Below are 17,064 nucleotides of genomic sequence, written 5' to 3' on the forward strand. Positions count from 1 at the left end.
CCCTCCACCACCAGCAGCATTTGGGGGGGCAGGCACAGCCGAATCCATACCCCTCCACCACCAGCAGCATTTGGGGGGGGCAGGCACAGCCGAATCCATACCCCCCCCAGCAACCATTTCCAGACCAATGCCTAACCGCAAACCTTACAAGTTGTGACGATTTGCTACGTGGTAGGCGAAAACCAAGTGGCACACACTAATCAGCCAAATGGCAAAATTCCTACTGGGCCCCTGCCCCAAAGCAGACGACCCCATGACAGGCAATAGCAAGGTCAAGCAAACAGCCTAACATTAGGGAAGGGAGGGCGGGTGATCCGAAGCACGCAGCGAAAGAGGACGTCCATTGCTGCGTGCCTTGTATTTAACAAATAGGGCTGTCAATCACTAAATGGCAACATGTAATTTCCCCCAGTAACAGCCTGCCCCTGCTTACGAGTTGGCCAAACCATCTGCCCAGAAACAGCAAGGTGTCTTGGAATCCCCAACCGCAACATGTGCTCTCCGTGATGGAGAACCCGCTTTCTCGCGTTGCCAACCTCTGCGCCTCTTGTGGCCCACAAACAAAGAAGGCTCTTAGATGGTGACTGCAGGGTCTGGGCTGGTTCATATGGGGAGAGGCAGTCCTTGAGGTATTGCAGTCCTGAGCCGTTTAAGCTTTATAGGTCTAAGCCAGCACTTGAATTGGGCCCGTGAACGAATTGGCCGCCGGAGCAGATGAGTCAGTACTGTTGTTATATGCTCTAACGGTCTTACACCGGTGAGCAACCTAGCCACTAAATCCTGTACCAGCTGAAATTTCTGAATCTTCAGCAGCAGCCCACGTCTAATTTAAAGGATAGATCTCTCAGGGGCTGGATGCCACCAGTGGACAGAATGAAAGCGAGTGAAGCCAGAGACAAATGTATCCTGACGTAATCTAGAATTCTGCATAGAATTCCAAATCCGATGCAGGTCTACTCAGAAGAAAGCCCCACTGGAATTTATGGGGTTACTCTGTATACAGAGGATTTTAATATAATACACCAATATAAGTACTCTTCTGAAAGCACATGAAAGTAATTCCTGTGCCAGAGAGAATGTGTGTGTCGATTACATATATGAGAAAGTGAGTGCAAAAGCCTACCAATTTGTTCTCGGACAGCTGGGGGGGGGGGGACTTATATTCAGCAAATCTTACAACCAGAAAGGACAGGAAGAAAGGAACTCAGATCAGAAGAATGGAGCAGTTTCAGGAAGTGTTGGGAGGCTGTGAAAGAAGAGACTGAAGCCCCATGCAGTTCCCTGGTTGCAGGTGGCCCACCTGTGAATTCAACTCACCCTTTATATAATTTATATATTTATTTCTAATATTTTTTATTTTTCAAAGCAGTATGCTTTCATTTTAAGGTGTTTCTCATGGTATCAATTAAAAATCTCATCAATTTAATTTATTTCTGAAGAGCACGGATGTGATAAAACCAAAATTACATTTTTAAAATGATACCTAAAGTTGTTTTTCTACCATTCTTTTTTTAAAAGAGGAAAAAGAATGGTCATAGAGGTACAGCTTTCAACAAAAGAGATTGTTTGCAAAATCTCTACCCATCTTCCCTTCAGATGCAAAATCATTGCATAGTCACATAAAGTTTGTGATTGATACTTACATTAAAGTTACGTGCCTAGGTAATTTAATGTACCATCATGAAATTTGTCATTTGCATTATAAAAAAATAGGTTATTATGCATGAAAGAAAATTATAGCTTAACACGTAACATATATATAATACTGGTTCATTTCTTTAAACGTACCAGCTGGCTCAATCAAAAATAGGAACTATAAGGGAAAGCAGCCTGTAATAAGGAGGTTCAAATTATACCTGCTCTGACCATAGTGTATAACACTACCGATCTCCTTGATTCTACACATGCACAATTCCCCCTACAATAGTCTTCATTATAATGTGAAACTTAAACTGAAAATTATATGTTTTGCAACTTTAAAAAATTGCATATGCTGCCTATAGAAACCACACAGGCTCTCTGTGTATGCCACAGAAATCTTCCTACTGCGGCTTAAACTATATGTTATTCAGACTCTGGTGATTCTTTCATTTAGCATTTTTCAAAACTCAAAAAGGCTGGGCAGCCTGCAAATCTGAGTGAAGGAGGAGTGCCCAGAGCAGGGCTGCTTAACCCTTTTTGTCTTTCCCCCACAATTTCCCCCTATGGCATACCCTCCAATGAAAATAGGGACGTACTAAGGAAAAGTGGGACATTCCAGGATCAAATCAGAAACCAAGATGGCTTCTGTAAATCTGGGCTTGTTCCTCGAAAATAGGGACACTTGAAGGGTCTGCCATATGGGTAGAACACTAGACACGGGAGATGAATTTTTAACTGAAAGAAGAAAGGGTTAAGTAGCCTCTCACCCCCCCCCCTTTCCCAGCCAGATAGATAGATAGATAGATATCTTTCTCCCTCTCTCTGTGTGTGCTTTAAAGCCAAAAAAAGACTCATTGGACTCCATGTAGTAGTGTGAGCCTACGACTATTGTTTCTGAAATCACACACAAAAGTCACTAATGAACAAATTCTAAAAGTTAAGCACATCATCAAAATGAAATTGAGTGTGAATCTGCAAGGATGTTGCTCCTCCCAGCAATTACTTTTAATCACAATTTTATCTACATCCCAAGTACTCTATTTAGGTAAGTGGATTTCATTACCGCTATGCCCACTCCAACCTACTGATGTTCCAAACCCTGCATCCCTTCAGATCATACATAAACAAGCAGTTTTGGTCAAAGCAAGTTTTTTAGTTTTTTAAAGCACCTAACATGTTGTTGTTTTTAAAACTTCAGGATCAAAAAGAAGAAGGCCCTTCCAAATGAATGAGAGCTCCTTGCAAACAAAGGAGAATGACAGTTCAATAATGAAGAACATGCCTAACATCTAAGTAAGCTTTGTGCAAGCAAGTCAGAGATGCACCCGCACAATATATCTAAAGCACTTTAACATTTTGCATTCTGGGAACTGTAGTTTGTTAAGGGTGCTAATAATTTTTTGGACACCTCTGTTCCCCTCGCAGAGTTATAGTTTCTTGAGAAGAGGGGTTGATTGTTAATCAGTGTGGGAACTGTTGTTCAGTTCCCAGGGTCATTTGGAGACACACTATCACTGTCAAAGTGGAATAGCAGTGCTTTTAATATATGGGGTGGGGGTGGTCCAGGGTAGATGCTCAATAAACAGGATACATGGAGGATCCCAGGAACAGTTCAAGCTTGAAAGTCAGTGTCACTGGACAGAGACTGTGCGTTGGGTTGGGTTGGGTTGGGTTGGGTTGAGGGAGAAGTTTCCAAACAAATCCCAAGGTGCTTCCAGGCAATTTTCTGTAAGCAGAACAACCTGGACCAGTTGAATGGAGTGCTATTCAGAGCTATGGATATTAAAGAAAAAAGATTTACATGTCTTCTTACATGTAGACTGAACATCAGTCTACAAAGTTCTCTAAACTGCAAGTAATTAAGGATCCTAAGGGGTGGGGGAAACCAAAGGAAACAAAAACAGGCAAAAATTATATGTGCATTTTGCAATTATGCATTTTACATGCACAGTTGGAAGTGCTTCAGATAAGCACTACATAACAGTGGAAGCACAGAGGGGGAAGTGGAATGTGTGAGAAAGTCAGAGGTACTGTCTGCAAAGTGCCTGAACTACAATGCATTAAACAACACCATCCTTTTACAGCACCCTTATGGAGAGCGAAGTCAGAAGGCCCAAATGCCTCCTTCTATAAGCTCCCATAAACCACTACTAACCACAGCTGTTTCCTAGACACCCAGAAGATGATGAGGGCAGGATGCGTCGCAAGAGAGAAGAAGCAAACTCAAAACCAAGAACCAGAAAAGAGTAGTGTAATGAAGGAGCGTGTGAAGGAAATAAGTAAGAGACAGAGTGGAAGAATGGACACCATTCCTGCATGTCACTTTCAGTATATTTTCACGAGGTACCAGGATGATCTCTTGTACACCAAAGGCAATTTTCGGAATTGCCTTACAACGGGTTTTGCATATTCCTTCTCTTTCAGGTGAGCAGCCAACATTTGCTAGAATGCATCTTCACTGGTAAACTGGCTTGTCTTCTTGCAAATCAGCAGAATATTCAGAAGTGCTGAAACTGGAAAGGCTGCCTGCTACCATTTCATGAAAATGTTCTATGTAGGAAAGGAAACTGCAGTGTTGGGAAGGTTCAAGCTTTGACTATGAGATATTCCCATTAATTCCACTGGCGTGTGAACAACAACAAACAAAAAGTGTGGGGAGATTACACAGAATTGCTGCCACAATGCTGTTGGGATAAGGCTTGGGTTCGCAGGCTGATGGGGGTGGAGAAGGAAACAGAGGAGGTGAGTCTTGCTTTTCTGCTCCAACTGCAGTCAATTTGGAACGGAGAGCAAGGATGCCACCTTTCCCTCCAACCATCCTGAGGAGGAGCCCCAGCGGAGGCTGAGGAGCACTTTGATCAGCCATGGAGGGAGGCTGAACAGGAGGTGACAGAGACTCAACAGGAGCCTTTGCAGATGGGAGCAGACTCATGAGCATGTTTGCAGTGCATGCTTGCAACCCCATATTTCCACAAGGCTTGCGAGTGAGCATGCCATGCCTCACATTTAAAAGCTTGGCGGGAGCGGCAGGGAAACTTGTTGAAACATCTTCACTGCTTCCATCCAGTTCTGAACTTCTTAACCCTGCTCCAGAACTCCTGAATTGTATCTCCTGCTGACAAGCCTGTTCCGTCACTTGCCTGAATAAAGATCTATTTCTTACTTCCAAAAGCCTCTGTTTGTGTGTTTTTGGCAAGAGCCAGGAGAAAAGGCCAGTCCCTCAGGTAGCTTGTGTGTGTGTGTGTGTGTGTGTGTGTGTGTGTGTGCTACAATAGCTTCAAAATCTCAATTGGACACTATTAGTCAGGCTGATGAGCACATACTGTGACTCATAAGAAGCATTACTCATTTCTTTCGGACCCTATGCAGCCAGAAATAGCCCAAGCTTCGCATGAATCTGAACTACAGACGTCCATTGTTCTTCAATGGAGGCTAAATCATGCTGGGAGGAACACTTGCAAAGCAGCATCTCTTTAACAGCCATCAAGAAAAATAAGCTCCAAATGGCTTTGGCTGAATGAAGTCACTGCTCCCCCTTTTGGCAGTGCAGTCCAACAACAAGAAATGTATCATTCTGATAGCCAAGACAGTATCCGGCAGGTGAATATTCAAAAGCAGGCAAAATCTTTCAAAAGTGATAAGCAGGGTGGGGATGCTCTGGGAAGAGGACTCCAGCTTGTTCCTTAGCCCTACACCACCTTCCCCATTTCCTCCATTCATCATTCTCAAATTAATGGATGGGAGGCGCCAATGATGGATGGAAGAGGCAAAGAAGTGGGAGACCCTTAATCTACCACCTCTTTTTCCTCCTGTTCACTACTGAACATTCCCAAGGGAACAGGAGGAGGCAGCCCTGTTTTTGCAGGTCCATTCATGCCTTATAATCACTGAAGCAATAACTGCAGTGCTATTAGAAACTTAGGTAAGAAATTCTTTTACCTGCCTACTATACCAAGCACATAGCCTGACTTGCAAGTTCCCCTTTAATTCTTCCCCAGGGAGGGTTCTGACCATCCCCTTCCTTTGCCTTTTATAGGAAGCTCTCAAAGCTCATATCTTGCCTCCCTTGTCAGACAGGCCTTTCGTCATAAGCGGGCTATTATTTTGTGAGAGTCCTCTCTAAAGAGAAGAGGAAGAAAGCAGAAAGCAAAGGATTGTGTCAAGAGGGGAGCAAGGACCACAGGATGTATGTTGATGATGCTCCCCTCTGCTCATTTCCCCCTCTCTTTTTTCTTCCCCATCTTATACCCTGTTATTACATACATAGTTGTGCCTTGGAAGTCGAACGGAATCCGTTCCGGAAGTCTGTTCAACTTCCAAAACATTTGAAAACCAAATCATGGCTTCTGATTGGCTGCAGGAAGCAGGATGTTTGGGTTCCAAAAGAACATTTGCAGACTGGAATAATCACTTCCAGGTTTGCGGTGTTCGGGAGCCAAAACGTCCAAGTTCCAGGGTGTTATGTACTGAAGTTCTCACCCTGGGCCAGCAGGGGGATACTGTAGATAGTTCAGGTCCACATATGTAAATAAGGGATCGAAAGTGATATTCAGTGATTGGATAGTTACAGAAAATGGTTACTGTTGCATTCTAGTGGAGCTCTATATAAGCAGACTGGCTTAACCCTTCAGTTCAGTTCTGCTTTGGCCTGTGAATAAACAAGAGCTGTTTGAAGAATCGCTGTGTCGTCTGATATGTTCACCCACAACTTAACATAGGGCATTCGGATCCAAGACATAAGCAGGAAGAGAGTTAATTTCCCTCCCTAGAATCATAGAATCATAGAGTTGGAAGAGACCACAAGGGCCATCGAGTCCAACCCCCTGCCAAGCAGGAAACACCATCAGAGCACTCCTGACATATGGTTGTCAAGCCTCTGCTTAAAGACCTTCAAAGAAGGAGACTCCACCACACTCCTTGGCAGCAAATTCCACTGTTGAACGGCTCTTACTGTCAGGAAGTTCTTCCTAATGTTTAGGTGGAATCTTCTTTCTTGTAGTTTGGAACCATTGCTCCGTGTCCGCTTCTCTGGAGCAGCAGAAAACAACCTTTCTCCCTCCTCTATGTGACATCCTTTTATATATTTGAACATGGCTATCACATCACCCCTTAACCTCCTCTTATCCAGGCTAAACATGCCCAGCTCCCTTAGCCGTTCCTCATAAGGCATCGTTTCCAGGCCTTTGACCATTTTGGTTGCCCTCCTCTGGACACGTTCCAGTTTGTCAGTGTCCTTCTTGAACTGTGGTGCCCAGAACTGGACACAGTACTCCAGGTGAGGTCTGACCAGAGCAGAATACAGTGGCACTATTACTTCCTTTGATCTAGATGCTATACTCCTATTGATGCAGCCCAGAATTGCATTGGCTTTTTTAGCTGCCGCATCACACTGTTGGCTCATGTCAAGTTTGTGGTCAACCAAGACTCCTAGATCCTTTTCACATGTACTGCTCTCAAGCCAGGTGTCACCCATCTTGTATTTGTGCCTCTCATTTTTTTTGCCCAAGTGCAATACTTTACATTTCTCCCTGTTAAAATTCATCTTGTTTGTTTTGGCCCAGTTCTATAATCTGGCAAGGTCGTTTTGAAGTGTGATCCTGTCCTCTGGGGTATAAGCCACCCCTCCCAGTTTGGTGTCATCTGCAAATTTGATCAGGATGCCCTTGAGTCCATCATCCAAGTTGTTGATAAAGATGTTGAATAAGACCGGGCCCAAGACAGAACCCTGTGGCACCCCACTAGTCACTCTTCTCCAGGATGAAGAGCACCCTTTGGGTTCGGTCAGTCAGCCAGTTACAAATCCACTGAGTGGTAGCATAGTCAAGTCCGCATTTTACCAGCTTCTTTACAAGAATATCATGGGGCACCTTGTCAAATGCCTTGCTGAAATCAAGGTAGGCTACATCCCTGCCCTCCAAGTGTAATTATGCTCCTCTAAGAACACTGTGTCTCTAGAAAGCGAAGTTAATAATGGTAACAAAAGGGGGAGGATAAGAAGTGTTTCCTTCCTAACACATATACCAGTCATTATGAAACACTGTGGTCTTTTTTTTTTAACCACTGAATAACTGCATTAGGTTAATGTATCAAATCCGCAAAACCCAAAATTAACAGGTGAGAGGTCTGACGGTAGCAATGAACCACATGGGCATTCCTCCCCCATATTTCTATAGTACAAGTAGAACTTGTGGATCTCACACCAGCTGAAAGCTGTGCTCAAATCCTCTATAACATGAATTAGCTCTCAGCAGCTTTCAAAGGCACTTGGGTTTTAAAAGGGAAAAGGCCTAATTTCTACTCTAAATGAGAAATTGCTACTATCATTTGACAAAATATGCAGCTCTAAGCATGCTGCTTCCTACAAATTAAATGGGATTTTTCTTTAGTGAACACATCTACTATTGCCATTCCAGAGAAGAAATGACAGAAAAGCCAGAACATTGGACTCAGCCAGTAGTGCTGTGGTGAATTATTATCTGATTTTGTGGACTACTGGTTATATTAATTGTTTTAAGTTGTGCTTTTGGGATTTCAAAAGGAAGTTGAAAGGGTTATTTATACATCTGTAGTGAACAATCTCCAGCATGTTGGTTTCTGCTGCTGCTTTTTTGTCCATATAGAGCTTCTGAATTCAAATAAATAATACGTGCATGAAGGAACTGCATATGTATTTCTAGCTCTACATCAGTGCAACACCTGAATCTAAACACCTGGAGGACTAAATGCCAGTTTTCACTAGACTCAAAATGTCTCCAAAAGACTGCAGGCAGATTTGGCACACTTTAGATTTGTCAGAAGCTGGTCACGTAATAAAATACATCATAGAGGAAAGGAGGGACAGGAAGGCTACAATAGAGCAAGAATTTGAACATGAAAATGTTGTGAATATTTTTTTTCTAGTGCATTTCAAGTAAGCCAAGTACTTTATTTCATCCAAAATCATAATAACTGCTTTAGGGAGATTATTGTTTCGAAAAGCAAAGCTTAAAGAGACTGACTTGCCAAAAGACAAATGCAACCCATTTAAGACAGATATTATTTTAGCAATTCAGGAGCAATAACAGTTAAAGGCATAAACAGGATTTCTAGAAGTCAACAAGTGCAAGTAGGCAAGTATTTTTCCATGCCCTCACAGCTCAAATTATATTTGCAAATGTCCTCTGAAATAGTCAACAAAGCAGTTGAAACATCAAATAATTTCATCCATAAGAAAACTTATTGGTAAACATTTTGATTAAAAAATATAAAATCTCAGGTGACCATGCAGGCTAGCTTTTGCTAAAGCAGACTTGTGGCAATTCACACATCCATTTGGGGTGGCATAGTTTAATTCAATTAAATTTAATGCAACTATTTTAGAGCAACTCAAAAATCCACAGGAGCCCGTAAGTCTTCAATGAGCTGGAAGATTGCTATATCTCAGCATTCTGTGTCAAGTCAGGTCAGATACTACAGTATAAGGCAGAAGTGGTGCATAACTAAGGAATATGGAGAAAATACAATGGTGGAGTAGCAGTGGCAGCTATCCCTTGGAGGGAGCCAAACGAGGCTTTGTTTTTTGGCTCTTCCTGACAGACCATGGTTAGAAACCTGAGTGAGTCTGTAGAACAAAATGGCGGAAATGTCCCAGAATCCCTATAAAAGCCATCTTGGTAGTCAATATAACTGTGGGACTAATTGGTGTGAGCTGCAACAGGAGATCATATAAGCTTATCTGCTTGCTTTGAAGGCTGAGGTTTGGTTCAGTTCATTGTGAAAAGGGAGGTTTCTCATGCTGCCAGTCAACTAATTCCTTTATCCAAGAGATGGATGAGAAGGGGCCTTGAAGCCAGGGATGAGTTAACTGGACTATTGTTGTCAGCATAGGTAAAGGTAAAGGGACCCCTGACCATTATGTCCAGTTGTGACCGACTCTGGGGTTGTGGCACTCATCTCACTTTACTGGCCGAGGGAGCCGGCGTACAGCTTCCAGGTCATGTGGCCAGCATGACTAAGCTGCTTCTGGCGAACCAGAGCAGTGCATGGAAACGGCATTTACCTTCCCGCTGGAGCAGTACCTATTTATCTACTTGCACTTTGACGTGCTTTCAAACTGCTAGGTTGGCAGGAGCTGGGACCGAGCAACGAGAGCTCACCCCATCGCGGGGAAGAGAATCTGTAGGAGAAATTTTGTTTCAGCCCTTGTTTTAGTATTTCAATCTGATAGCGTAAGAATGCAGTTTGAGAGGAACATATTTGGGGTCATCTTGATATTTCCATGTTTATGTGCAGTAACAGTTGACATGAAGTGCTATGTTAAACAATTGGTTACATAGAATCCATGAACTTGAATTCAGAGTTCATCAATATCACCTCTCCTTCCTACGCAATCTTCAGCTAAAGGATCTCTGCCAGCAAGAATGGCAAAGACCCCTGCTTGAAAACACAGAGAGCTATCTTCCAGTCAAAATAGGCAGTTCTGGATATGTCTCGGTGTTATTAATGTTCAGAAGTCCACATAATGTTTTCTGGTCAGTTCTAGCACACGGGAATCTGGTTTCATTTCGGATTCAAGCTATCTCTCTCTACATGAGCTAGCTCTGGTGCACTTTCTTAGCCTCTGAATAATCTTACAGACAGTAGTTTGTTCTTTGGGGTTAGTGAGGAGAGAGCTTAACCACAAGCCGAGGTTTGAACGACATAATAAGCCAAACCTTGGTTTAGCTCATTGTGGTATGGCACTAAAAACATTTGTGGAGGAGCAAAGTGTTTGCATGTTCCTCTCTGAGAGCCTGCACATTCATGCAATCCCTGTAAGATATAGTTTGGTTTACCATGCTGTGCAAATGAGGTCAGTATAAGGCAGCTGTTTATATCATTGTAACCAGATTGCAAATACCTTTAAACCAAACTACTAAAAGTTTAGTTCCATCATACAAATTGTCAGAAAATACAATTTATTATACTGTATTTAATCTTTTTCCATAACTGACACTTTTTGTTTAATATACTGATTTGTGATGCCAAGAACACAGAAAAAAAGAGCATTCAAACAGCTATTTGTGGAATGCTATAATTTTTAATTGATTGTCCTCTGGTTCAAGCTTTGTAGCAAATATTCAAAAGGCCGCATGATTCTTCAGCTCAAATTCCTTGGCAAGTATTTTATATTTCAATCCAAATGTTAGAAGGGTTGCTCAAAGTCGGAGAATTATGTCTAGAAGCAGCTATTATAAACTGTGTCCTTATAATGACTTCTGCTATTCGAGAATATGCAAGCCTGCAAATGTATAGGAATTACTAAAAATGTCTATTGTTCATTAATGAATTACACTAATTGCAGCACAATTCAAAATGGTCTAAAAATACACACCACAATTACTGTCACAAGCGAGGAGCTCATTTAAAGTGTTCATTGGCTATGATGAGAAGCATGTGAATTAACATCAGAGACATAAGTTATATTTCCTGTTTTGCTTTTGTATTGATGATAGAGCATTAATTATCCAACCATAGATATTTGCTCTGCACTATGAGGCTTCAATTATTCACCACTCTAAGAGGGAAGATATTCTTGAAGCTAAGGATTTTTTCCTGGAAACCTATGTAACCTGGAACATTGGAGTTATCTTTTCCTTATAGCCTCTCACTTGAGGAGAACACAGTAGGCTTTGTAAAATAAACTGTTGACTGAACTACTGAACTACACTGAACAAACCACAATGCTGTAAGCCATGAATGTTTTTGCCTGGCCCAAATTTGCAACTGGTGGCTGTGAATGTCTTTATCATGTATCAGTTAAGGCTCAATATTATTGAATCCTGAAGTTGGTTCTCTAAATACATAGCAATAATTCCTAGAACAACCTCAACTCTAGACAATGGGTGCTTTTAGACTGGTGCTATATTGGGGTGGGATTCAATCACATACCAACAATTTCAGGTTGTGCAGTTACAGTTGATTGGAAAGTCCTGAGCAACAAATTCACTGCCCTCAAACAATTTTTTTGAGATACGGAAATGGCTGAATTACATTGGAAAGTATATTAGCTTTGATGTCATCTAACCTTTCTGCAAACAAATCAGGATGGATGCTCAATAAACAGGTCATCCGAAGATGCTCAACACCAACCAAATTCAATTTCAAATCAAATATTCCAAATGCTTCCCCCCCCCTCATCTCCTCTTACCACATGTTCTACCATAAATTTGTAACTAATTTAGTAAAATACTCTTTAGCTTATAAGTTGATACAGACAATCAGATGCTTCTCTGAAGGTACTTTGGTCATCTGAATGGTTTCTAAGTGCCAATAGATTCTTGGCAATTCCCTTACAAAGACATGCTGAGTACAGTGGTACCTCAGGTTACATACACTTCAGGTTACAGACTCTGCTAACCCAGAAATAGTACCTTGGGTTAAGAACTTTGCTTCAGGATGAGAACAGAAATTGTGCTCTGGCGGTGCGGCAGCAGCGGGAGGCACCATTAGCTAAAGTGGTGCTTCAGGTTAAGAACAGTTTCAAGTTAAGTATGGACCTCTGGAACGAGTTAAGTACTTAACCTGAGGTACCACTCTATTCCTAAGCATATTTTCAGAAATCAAGGCACAGTTTTGACTTCTTGCAGCTCATTGCCCATCAATCAACTTCAGGTTATCTCTTCTTACGGTGAGGCTACCATTTAGGCAACTCAGACTGCATGGAAGGACAGTTTTCTGATCGTTCAGTCAGTGCAAGTACACCCTCTCCACTCTGTTCAGGGGGTTCTACCTACCCCCCAGAAAGGATTGGGGGATGTGTATAGGGGGAAGAGAGTGGAGAAACCACATCATGCTAGCTGGAGTCCTTGCAGTGGTTTCCACTAGCATGCTGGGTTAGCTGAATCCACCAGGAATCACATTATGTATTTGGAAAACTACTGTTATTTAAGCATCCAATGAAACTCATGAGGGGGGGAAAGCTAGCCAGTCAAGTAGTACTGGCTAATTTCATCAAAAGGCAAACGAAAACACATCTTAAAGTACAAATTGGACAAAAATTAAATCTATGTTATTTAATTTCATATTATAAAGCACTGCACTATAAAGCATAAGCCTTTATTATGATCACAATTTAACAAGGAAGAGATTAAGTCAGATGTTACAGGGCCCATATAATAATAAGCTAGTGAAAGCAATAAAATTATACTGCAGAGACGAGCTTAGAAAAGACAAATATAGACCAACACTGGCTAGTATTATAAGATGGAGGACAACCAAACCCTGGCCAATCTCTTCATATTTTCTGACACAGCTTTCTAAGAATATTTTCTCCGCATGGATCTATATTTTTTAATTATAACTCAGAGGCTTCTAAAGTGATCTACCTCTGATTCCTTGAAATATTATGGTTGCTGTATGTAGAGACCTAATAAATATAAATAGAAGCACAGAAACAGAAATCTTAAACCCTGCTGTTTATTCAACTATATGTAGCAATTGCTCACACATTTGCAGTAGCGCTTTCTACAGAGACACCTCCTCACCTACATTTGAAACTGACAACAGCACATTTCTATATTCCTGCAATTCTCCTGATTCAATGTTTCTTTGTAAAAAAATGTAGCTTTTAAAATTATCTTAAAAGGAAAGTTGCTATATGTCCCTTATAGCAATATTATGGTATAAAAACATCCACCTGGAAGCTGGAAAACCATTCAATTCTATACATAATCTGAAAGAGAAGTCATGGTGGTAGTAATAGTAGCAGTAGTAGTTAATATTGTTGTTGTGTTGTCATAGTTGTTGTATTGTACCACACCTATCTGACTGGGTTGCCCAGCTACTTCTGGGCAGATTCCAACACACCAAAGGAACACACCAAAACATCAGACGTTAAAAGCAACAGGGCTGTCTTCAGATGTCTGCAAAAAGCCATATGATTGTTTATCTCTTTGACATTTGACAGGAGGGCATTCCACAGGGTGGGTGGAACTACCGACAAAGCACTCTGCCTGGTTCCCTGCAACAACACTTCTCAAAATGTGGGAACTGCCAGAAGGCCTTCAGAGCTGGATCTTGGTGTCCTGGTTGAATGATGGGGGGCGGTACTGAATCAAAACAGGTATTTTTAACTAACCAACTGCTTTAGTCCAACACAGGCAAATATGTCCACCAAGTCATTTATGTCAATGTGATGATATGGAGACAGGGATACAGAGATTCTTGGAGGGCAGAAAGGATTGAGAACCTATAGGAAGTACTCACTTCATTATTATTATTTTGGTGTACACTAATAAGCAGTAGCTGAGCCCCAAATTTTAAATGCATGAAGCAACCATAATTAGAGGTATTTAAAATAAAATACTAAAATATAAAATAAAATATAAAAAAACTAAAAACTAACCATCTTCAGTAGATTTAATTGGAATAATATGTATTGTAATGCTGAATACTTTGGTCTTTGACAGAGTCAAAAAACTAGAAAAACCAACGTCATCCTTCAAAAAGGTTGGGAGAGAAAGGACTAATTAGAAATGTAAGACATTCTAGCGCTTTAAGGATATTTAAATTTTCCACATTATATGCCCATTTTCTGTGTGACATGAATAATAATAATAATAATAATAATAATAATAATAATAATAATAATTTATTTGTTCCCCAGCCACTCTGGGCGGCTTCCAACAAAGATGAAAAATACACTAAAATGTCACATATTAAAAACTTCCCTGAACAGGGCTGCCTTCAGATGTCTTCTGAATGTCAGGTAGTTATTTATCGCTTTGACATCTGGTGGGAGGGCATTCCACAGGGCGGGCGCCACTACCGAGAAGGCCCTCTGCCTGGTTCCCTGTAACTTGGCCTCTCGCAGTGAGGGAAAGATTATTTCGTATTGTTTGGCTTAGTTAGCAGTAGTTAGCAGTAATAGTTAGCATTATTGAATTATATTAGATACTTCTGGGGTTGTGCCTCTGATGCTAATTATGTCCATAGTTAGAAAAAATCCCAGAATAATTTCAGACAGGTATTAAACCATTACTTTCAAGTTGTGGTACTGTAAAAATAGTGCTGCATTGTTACCATGCTGATTTATTGTTGTGGCCCAAACTCACAAAACGATAGTTACAAAGAAATCTAATTGGAGCTATCTTTTCCATAAAACTATATTTTCAACTCTAACAGGAACTGAATTTGGTGAACACAGTTTGCTGGGTCTTTGCAACCTGAAATAACCTGCTACTTTAATAACCTTACAGTGGCATGTGAAACTGGCAATTATTCATTTTACCATGAACTACTGAGTGGGGAACATTATAATGAATCGCAAATTGAGTAACTCTGGTTCTCAGGAAAAACATTGCTTCTCATTTCAGATGGAGCACTCAGGGCTTCTACTGAACGTTACTTTTTCTTCTTCCATTAGACTGATTTTAAAGGCCTTGTAATGAACTTAGAAAGTATTTTAAGCAGCAGATAACCAATGATGTGACTAAATACAGATTGTTCCATGTGCATCTCTGAATAGAGAATTTTTATATAAATATTATATGGTCATAGAGCAGATTGCACATCCTCAAGGTAGAATGTCAGTTGGGATCATTTTTTTGGAGGTGGGCATGCTGTATTGAATCTACCTATGTTTATAGTTATTGGGAAATTGCCAAATGGTGCAGACAGCACTGGGCTCTCTGACCAAGTTCTGGTTATGCTGAAAGCTCTCCCAAAATCCTGATACAATAGCTGCAAAAATCTAGTCCATTACCTTGAAATAGACCTGTTGGCATTAACTTGTTCCAATAGCCATTCAATGGAGCTCTTAACTAGCCAAAGAAGGTACTCTATAAGCAAATGAAAATCTTAAGTTGTACCACTCCTTCCCACCTATCTTCTCAGCATGCTGCAGTTGATTCAGGAAATCTTCAATCAAGCTTTGTTTCCAGTTATGTCTGGACCAGGAAACTATGGTTGCGGACTTGGAACAAGCTGGATTTAAAACCAATTCAAAAAATGGCTTAGGATCTTGCCTTGTTCTGAACCAGAGTTTTCCAGTTTGGACATAAGCGGGAACTATTGCTAACCGAAGACTCTGTGGGTTCCTTTGGGAGTAAAGGCAGGATGACGATGACAATAATAATGGCAGCAATGCATTGAAAAGGGAGAAGGGAGTGGGTGGTATAAAGATGAAATAGGTGAGCACAAGGCCTGATGTTCAAGCTAGACATAGACTTCCTTACTAACTGCCACCACCGAAACAAGTGGTTACTTGGGGCTTATCCACACTTACGTTTCCTCTGCACATTCCAAGCATAGCCTGTATTTTCAGGCTCCATGTCTGAGTGTCTTGATGCTCTGGAGCTTCCTCCAGCTCAATCTCTTTACAGCTCTTTACAGCTGAATTGGAGCAAACAGCAATCCATGCAAAACCCCAAATAGCCATTTGCTCCAATTCAACTTTAAAGAGTGAGGTTTCGCAGGGAAAGATTTGGAGCAAAAACGGGTATTGCTTGGACACGGAGCTTTAAAATGCAGGCTTGTGACTGTGAAGGGTGGGACAAAAGGTAAGTGTGGACAAGCCACCAATTACATTTTGTCTCCCAGACGGCAAGAAGTTTCTGTTACTGCACCAAAGTCTACGAGTTGTGTGTGTGTGTGTGTGTGTGCGCGCCTTGCTCCTCCACGCTCACACAGATATATGCCTGAACCGCACATTTCTGCTTATTTCAAACAATATGATATAAGACACATTGCTTTTATGCAGAGAGAAGAATTTATGTGGCTGTATGACAGATGCCTGAAGTCATCTCATGACCCGATGGACTACACAGAAAGAGGATATATTCTACATATTTGGTGCAAATTTTGAAAAAATAGCAACAACATATCAAGGTTTGAAAATATTTCCACAATTTCCAGAGATACAGGAATGTTTACATTACATGTTTAGGTTTGATCTGAAGGATTCAAAGCTTAAAGCTGTGGAGTGAATCTTACAGCACTTATAATGATCCATACCTGAGCAATGGCTGCTTTGGATAAGAAGGCTGGTCACTGTTTTGGGCGGTCTGAGGCTTTTTCGTGACTTGCTTATAAATATTCCTTGCAGTCACTCCAATCCACAGCATTGTAGAGAGTGTAGAATAATGCAATACTATGCCAACCTACAATGAAACAGTGTCAGTTAAGAAGAATCAACAAATGGATACAAAAATAAGACGTCATTCTGTCGCACATATATACATATATACAAGCATACTGGAACATTTGCAAAGTGAAATGATTTTGTGGTAGCTTTAATAACTTATTTGCTTTCCCCTGATTCATAATTGCCCATACCTGAGAAAATAAGCAAGGTCTTTTATCAAACAGAACACACAAAATGAGCAAAGTTTCATTAGGCGTTTTCTTATGGAGAAGGGCAAGTACAAGCTCAGCTTGGGACACTTTTTAAAAACTATATAATTA

At 41.1% G+C, this 17,064-nt stretch overlaps 1 protein-coding gene across 2 annotated transcripts in view; it reads right to left on the reverse strand.

Moving 5' to 3' along the window:
- The window catches only part of ADGRA1 (adhesion G protein-coupled receptor A1), a 314,546-nt gene that overhangs the window by 25,478 nt on the left and 272,004 nt on the right, over window positions 1–17,064 (reverse strand). For both annotated transcript variants that reach the window (XM_081863153.1, XM_081863154.1), the window contains one exon: window positions 16,615–16,760. In XM_081863153.1, the coding sequence (XP_081719279.1) occupies window positions 16,615–16,760 (146 nt within the window). The remainder of the gene's footprint in view (window positions 1–16,614; window positions 16,761–17,064) is intronic.

The sequence above is a fragment of the Podarcis erhardii genome, assembly GCF_964252035.2.
Source record: "Podarcis erhardii genome assembly, chromosome: 5".
In the NCBI taxonomy this organism is placed as follows: domain Eukaryota; kingdom Metazoa; phylum Chordata; class Lepidosauria; order Squamata; family Lacertidae; genus Podarcis; species Podarcis erhardii.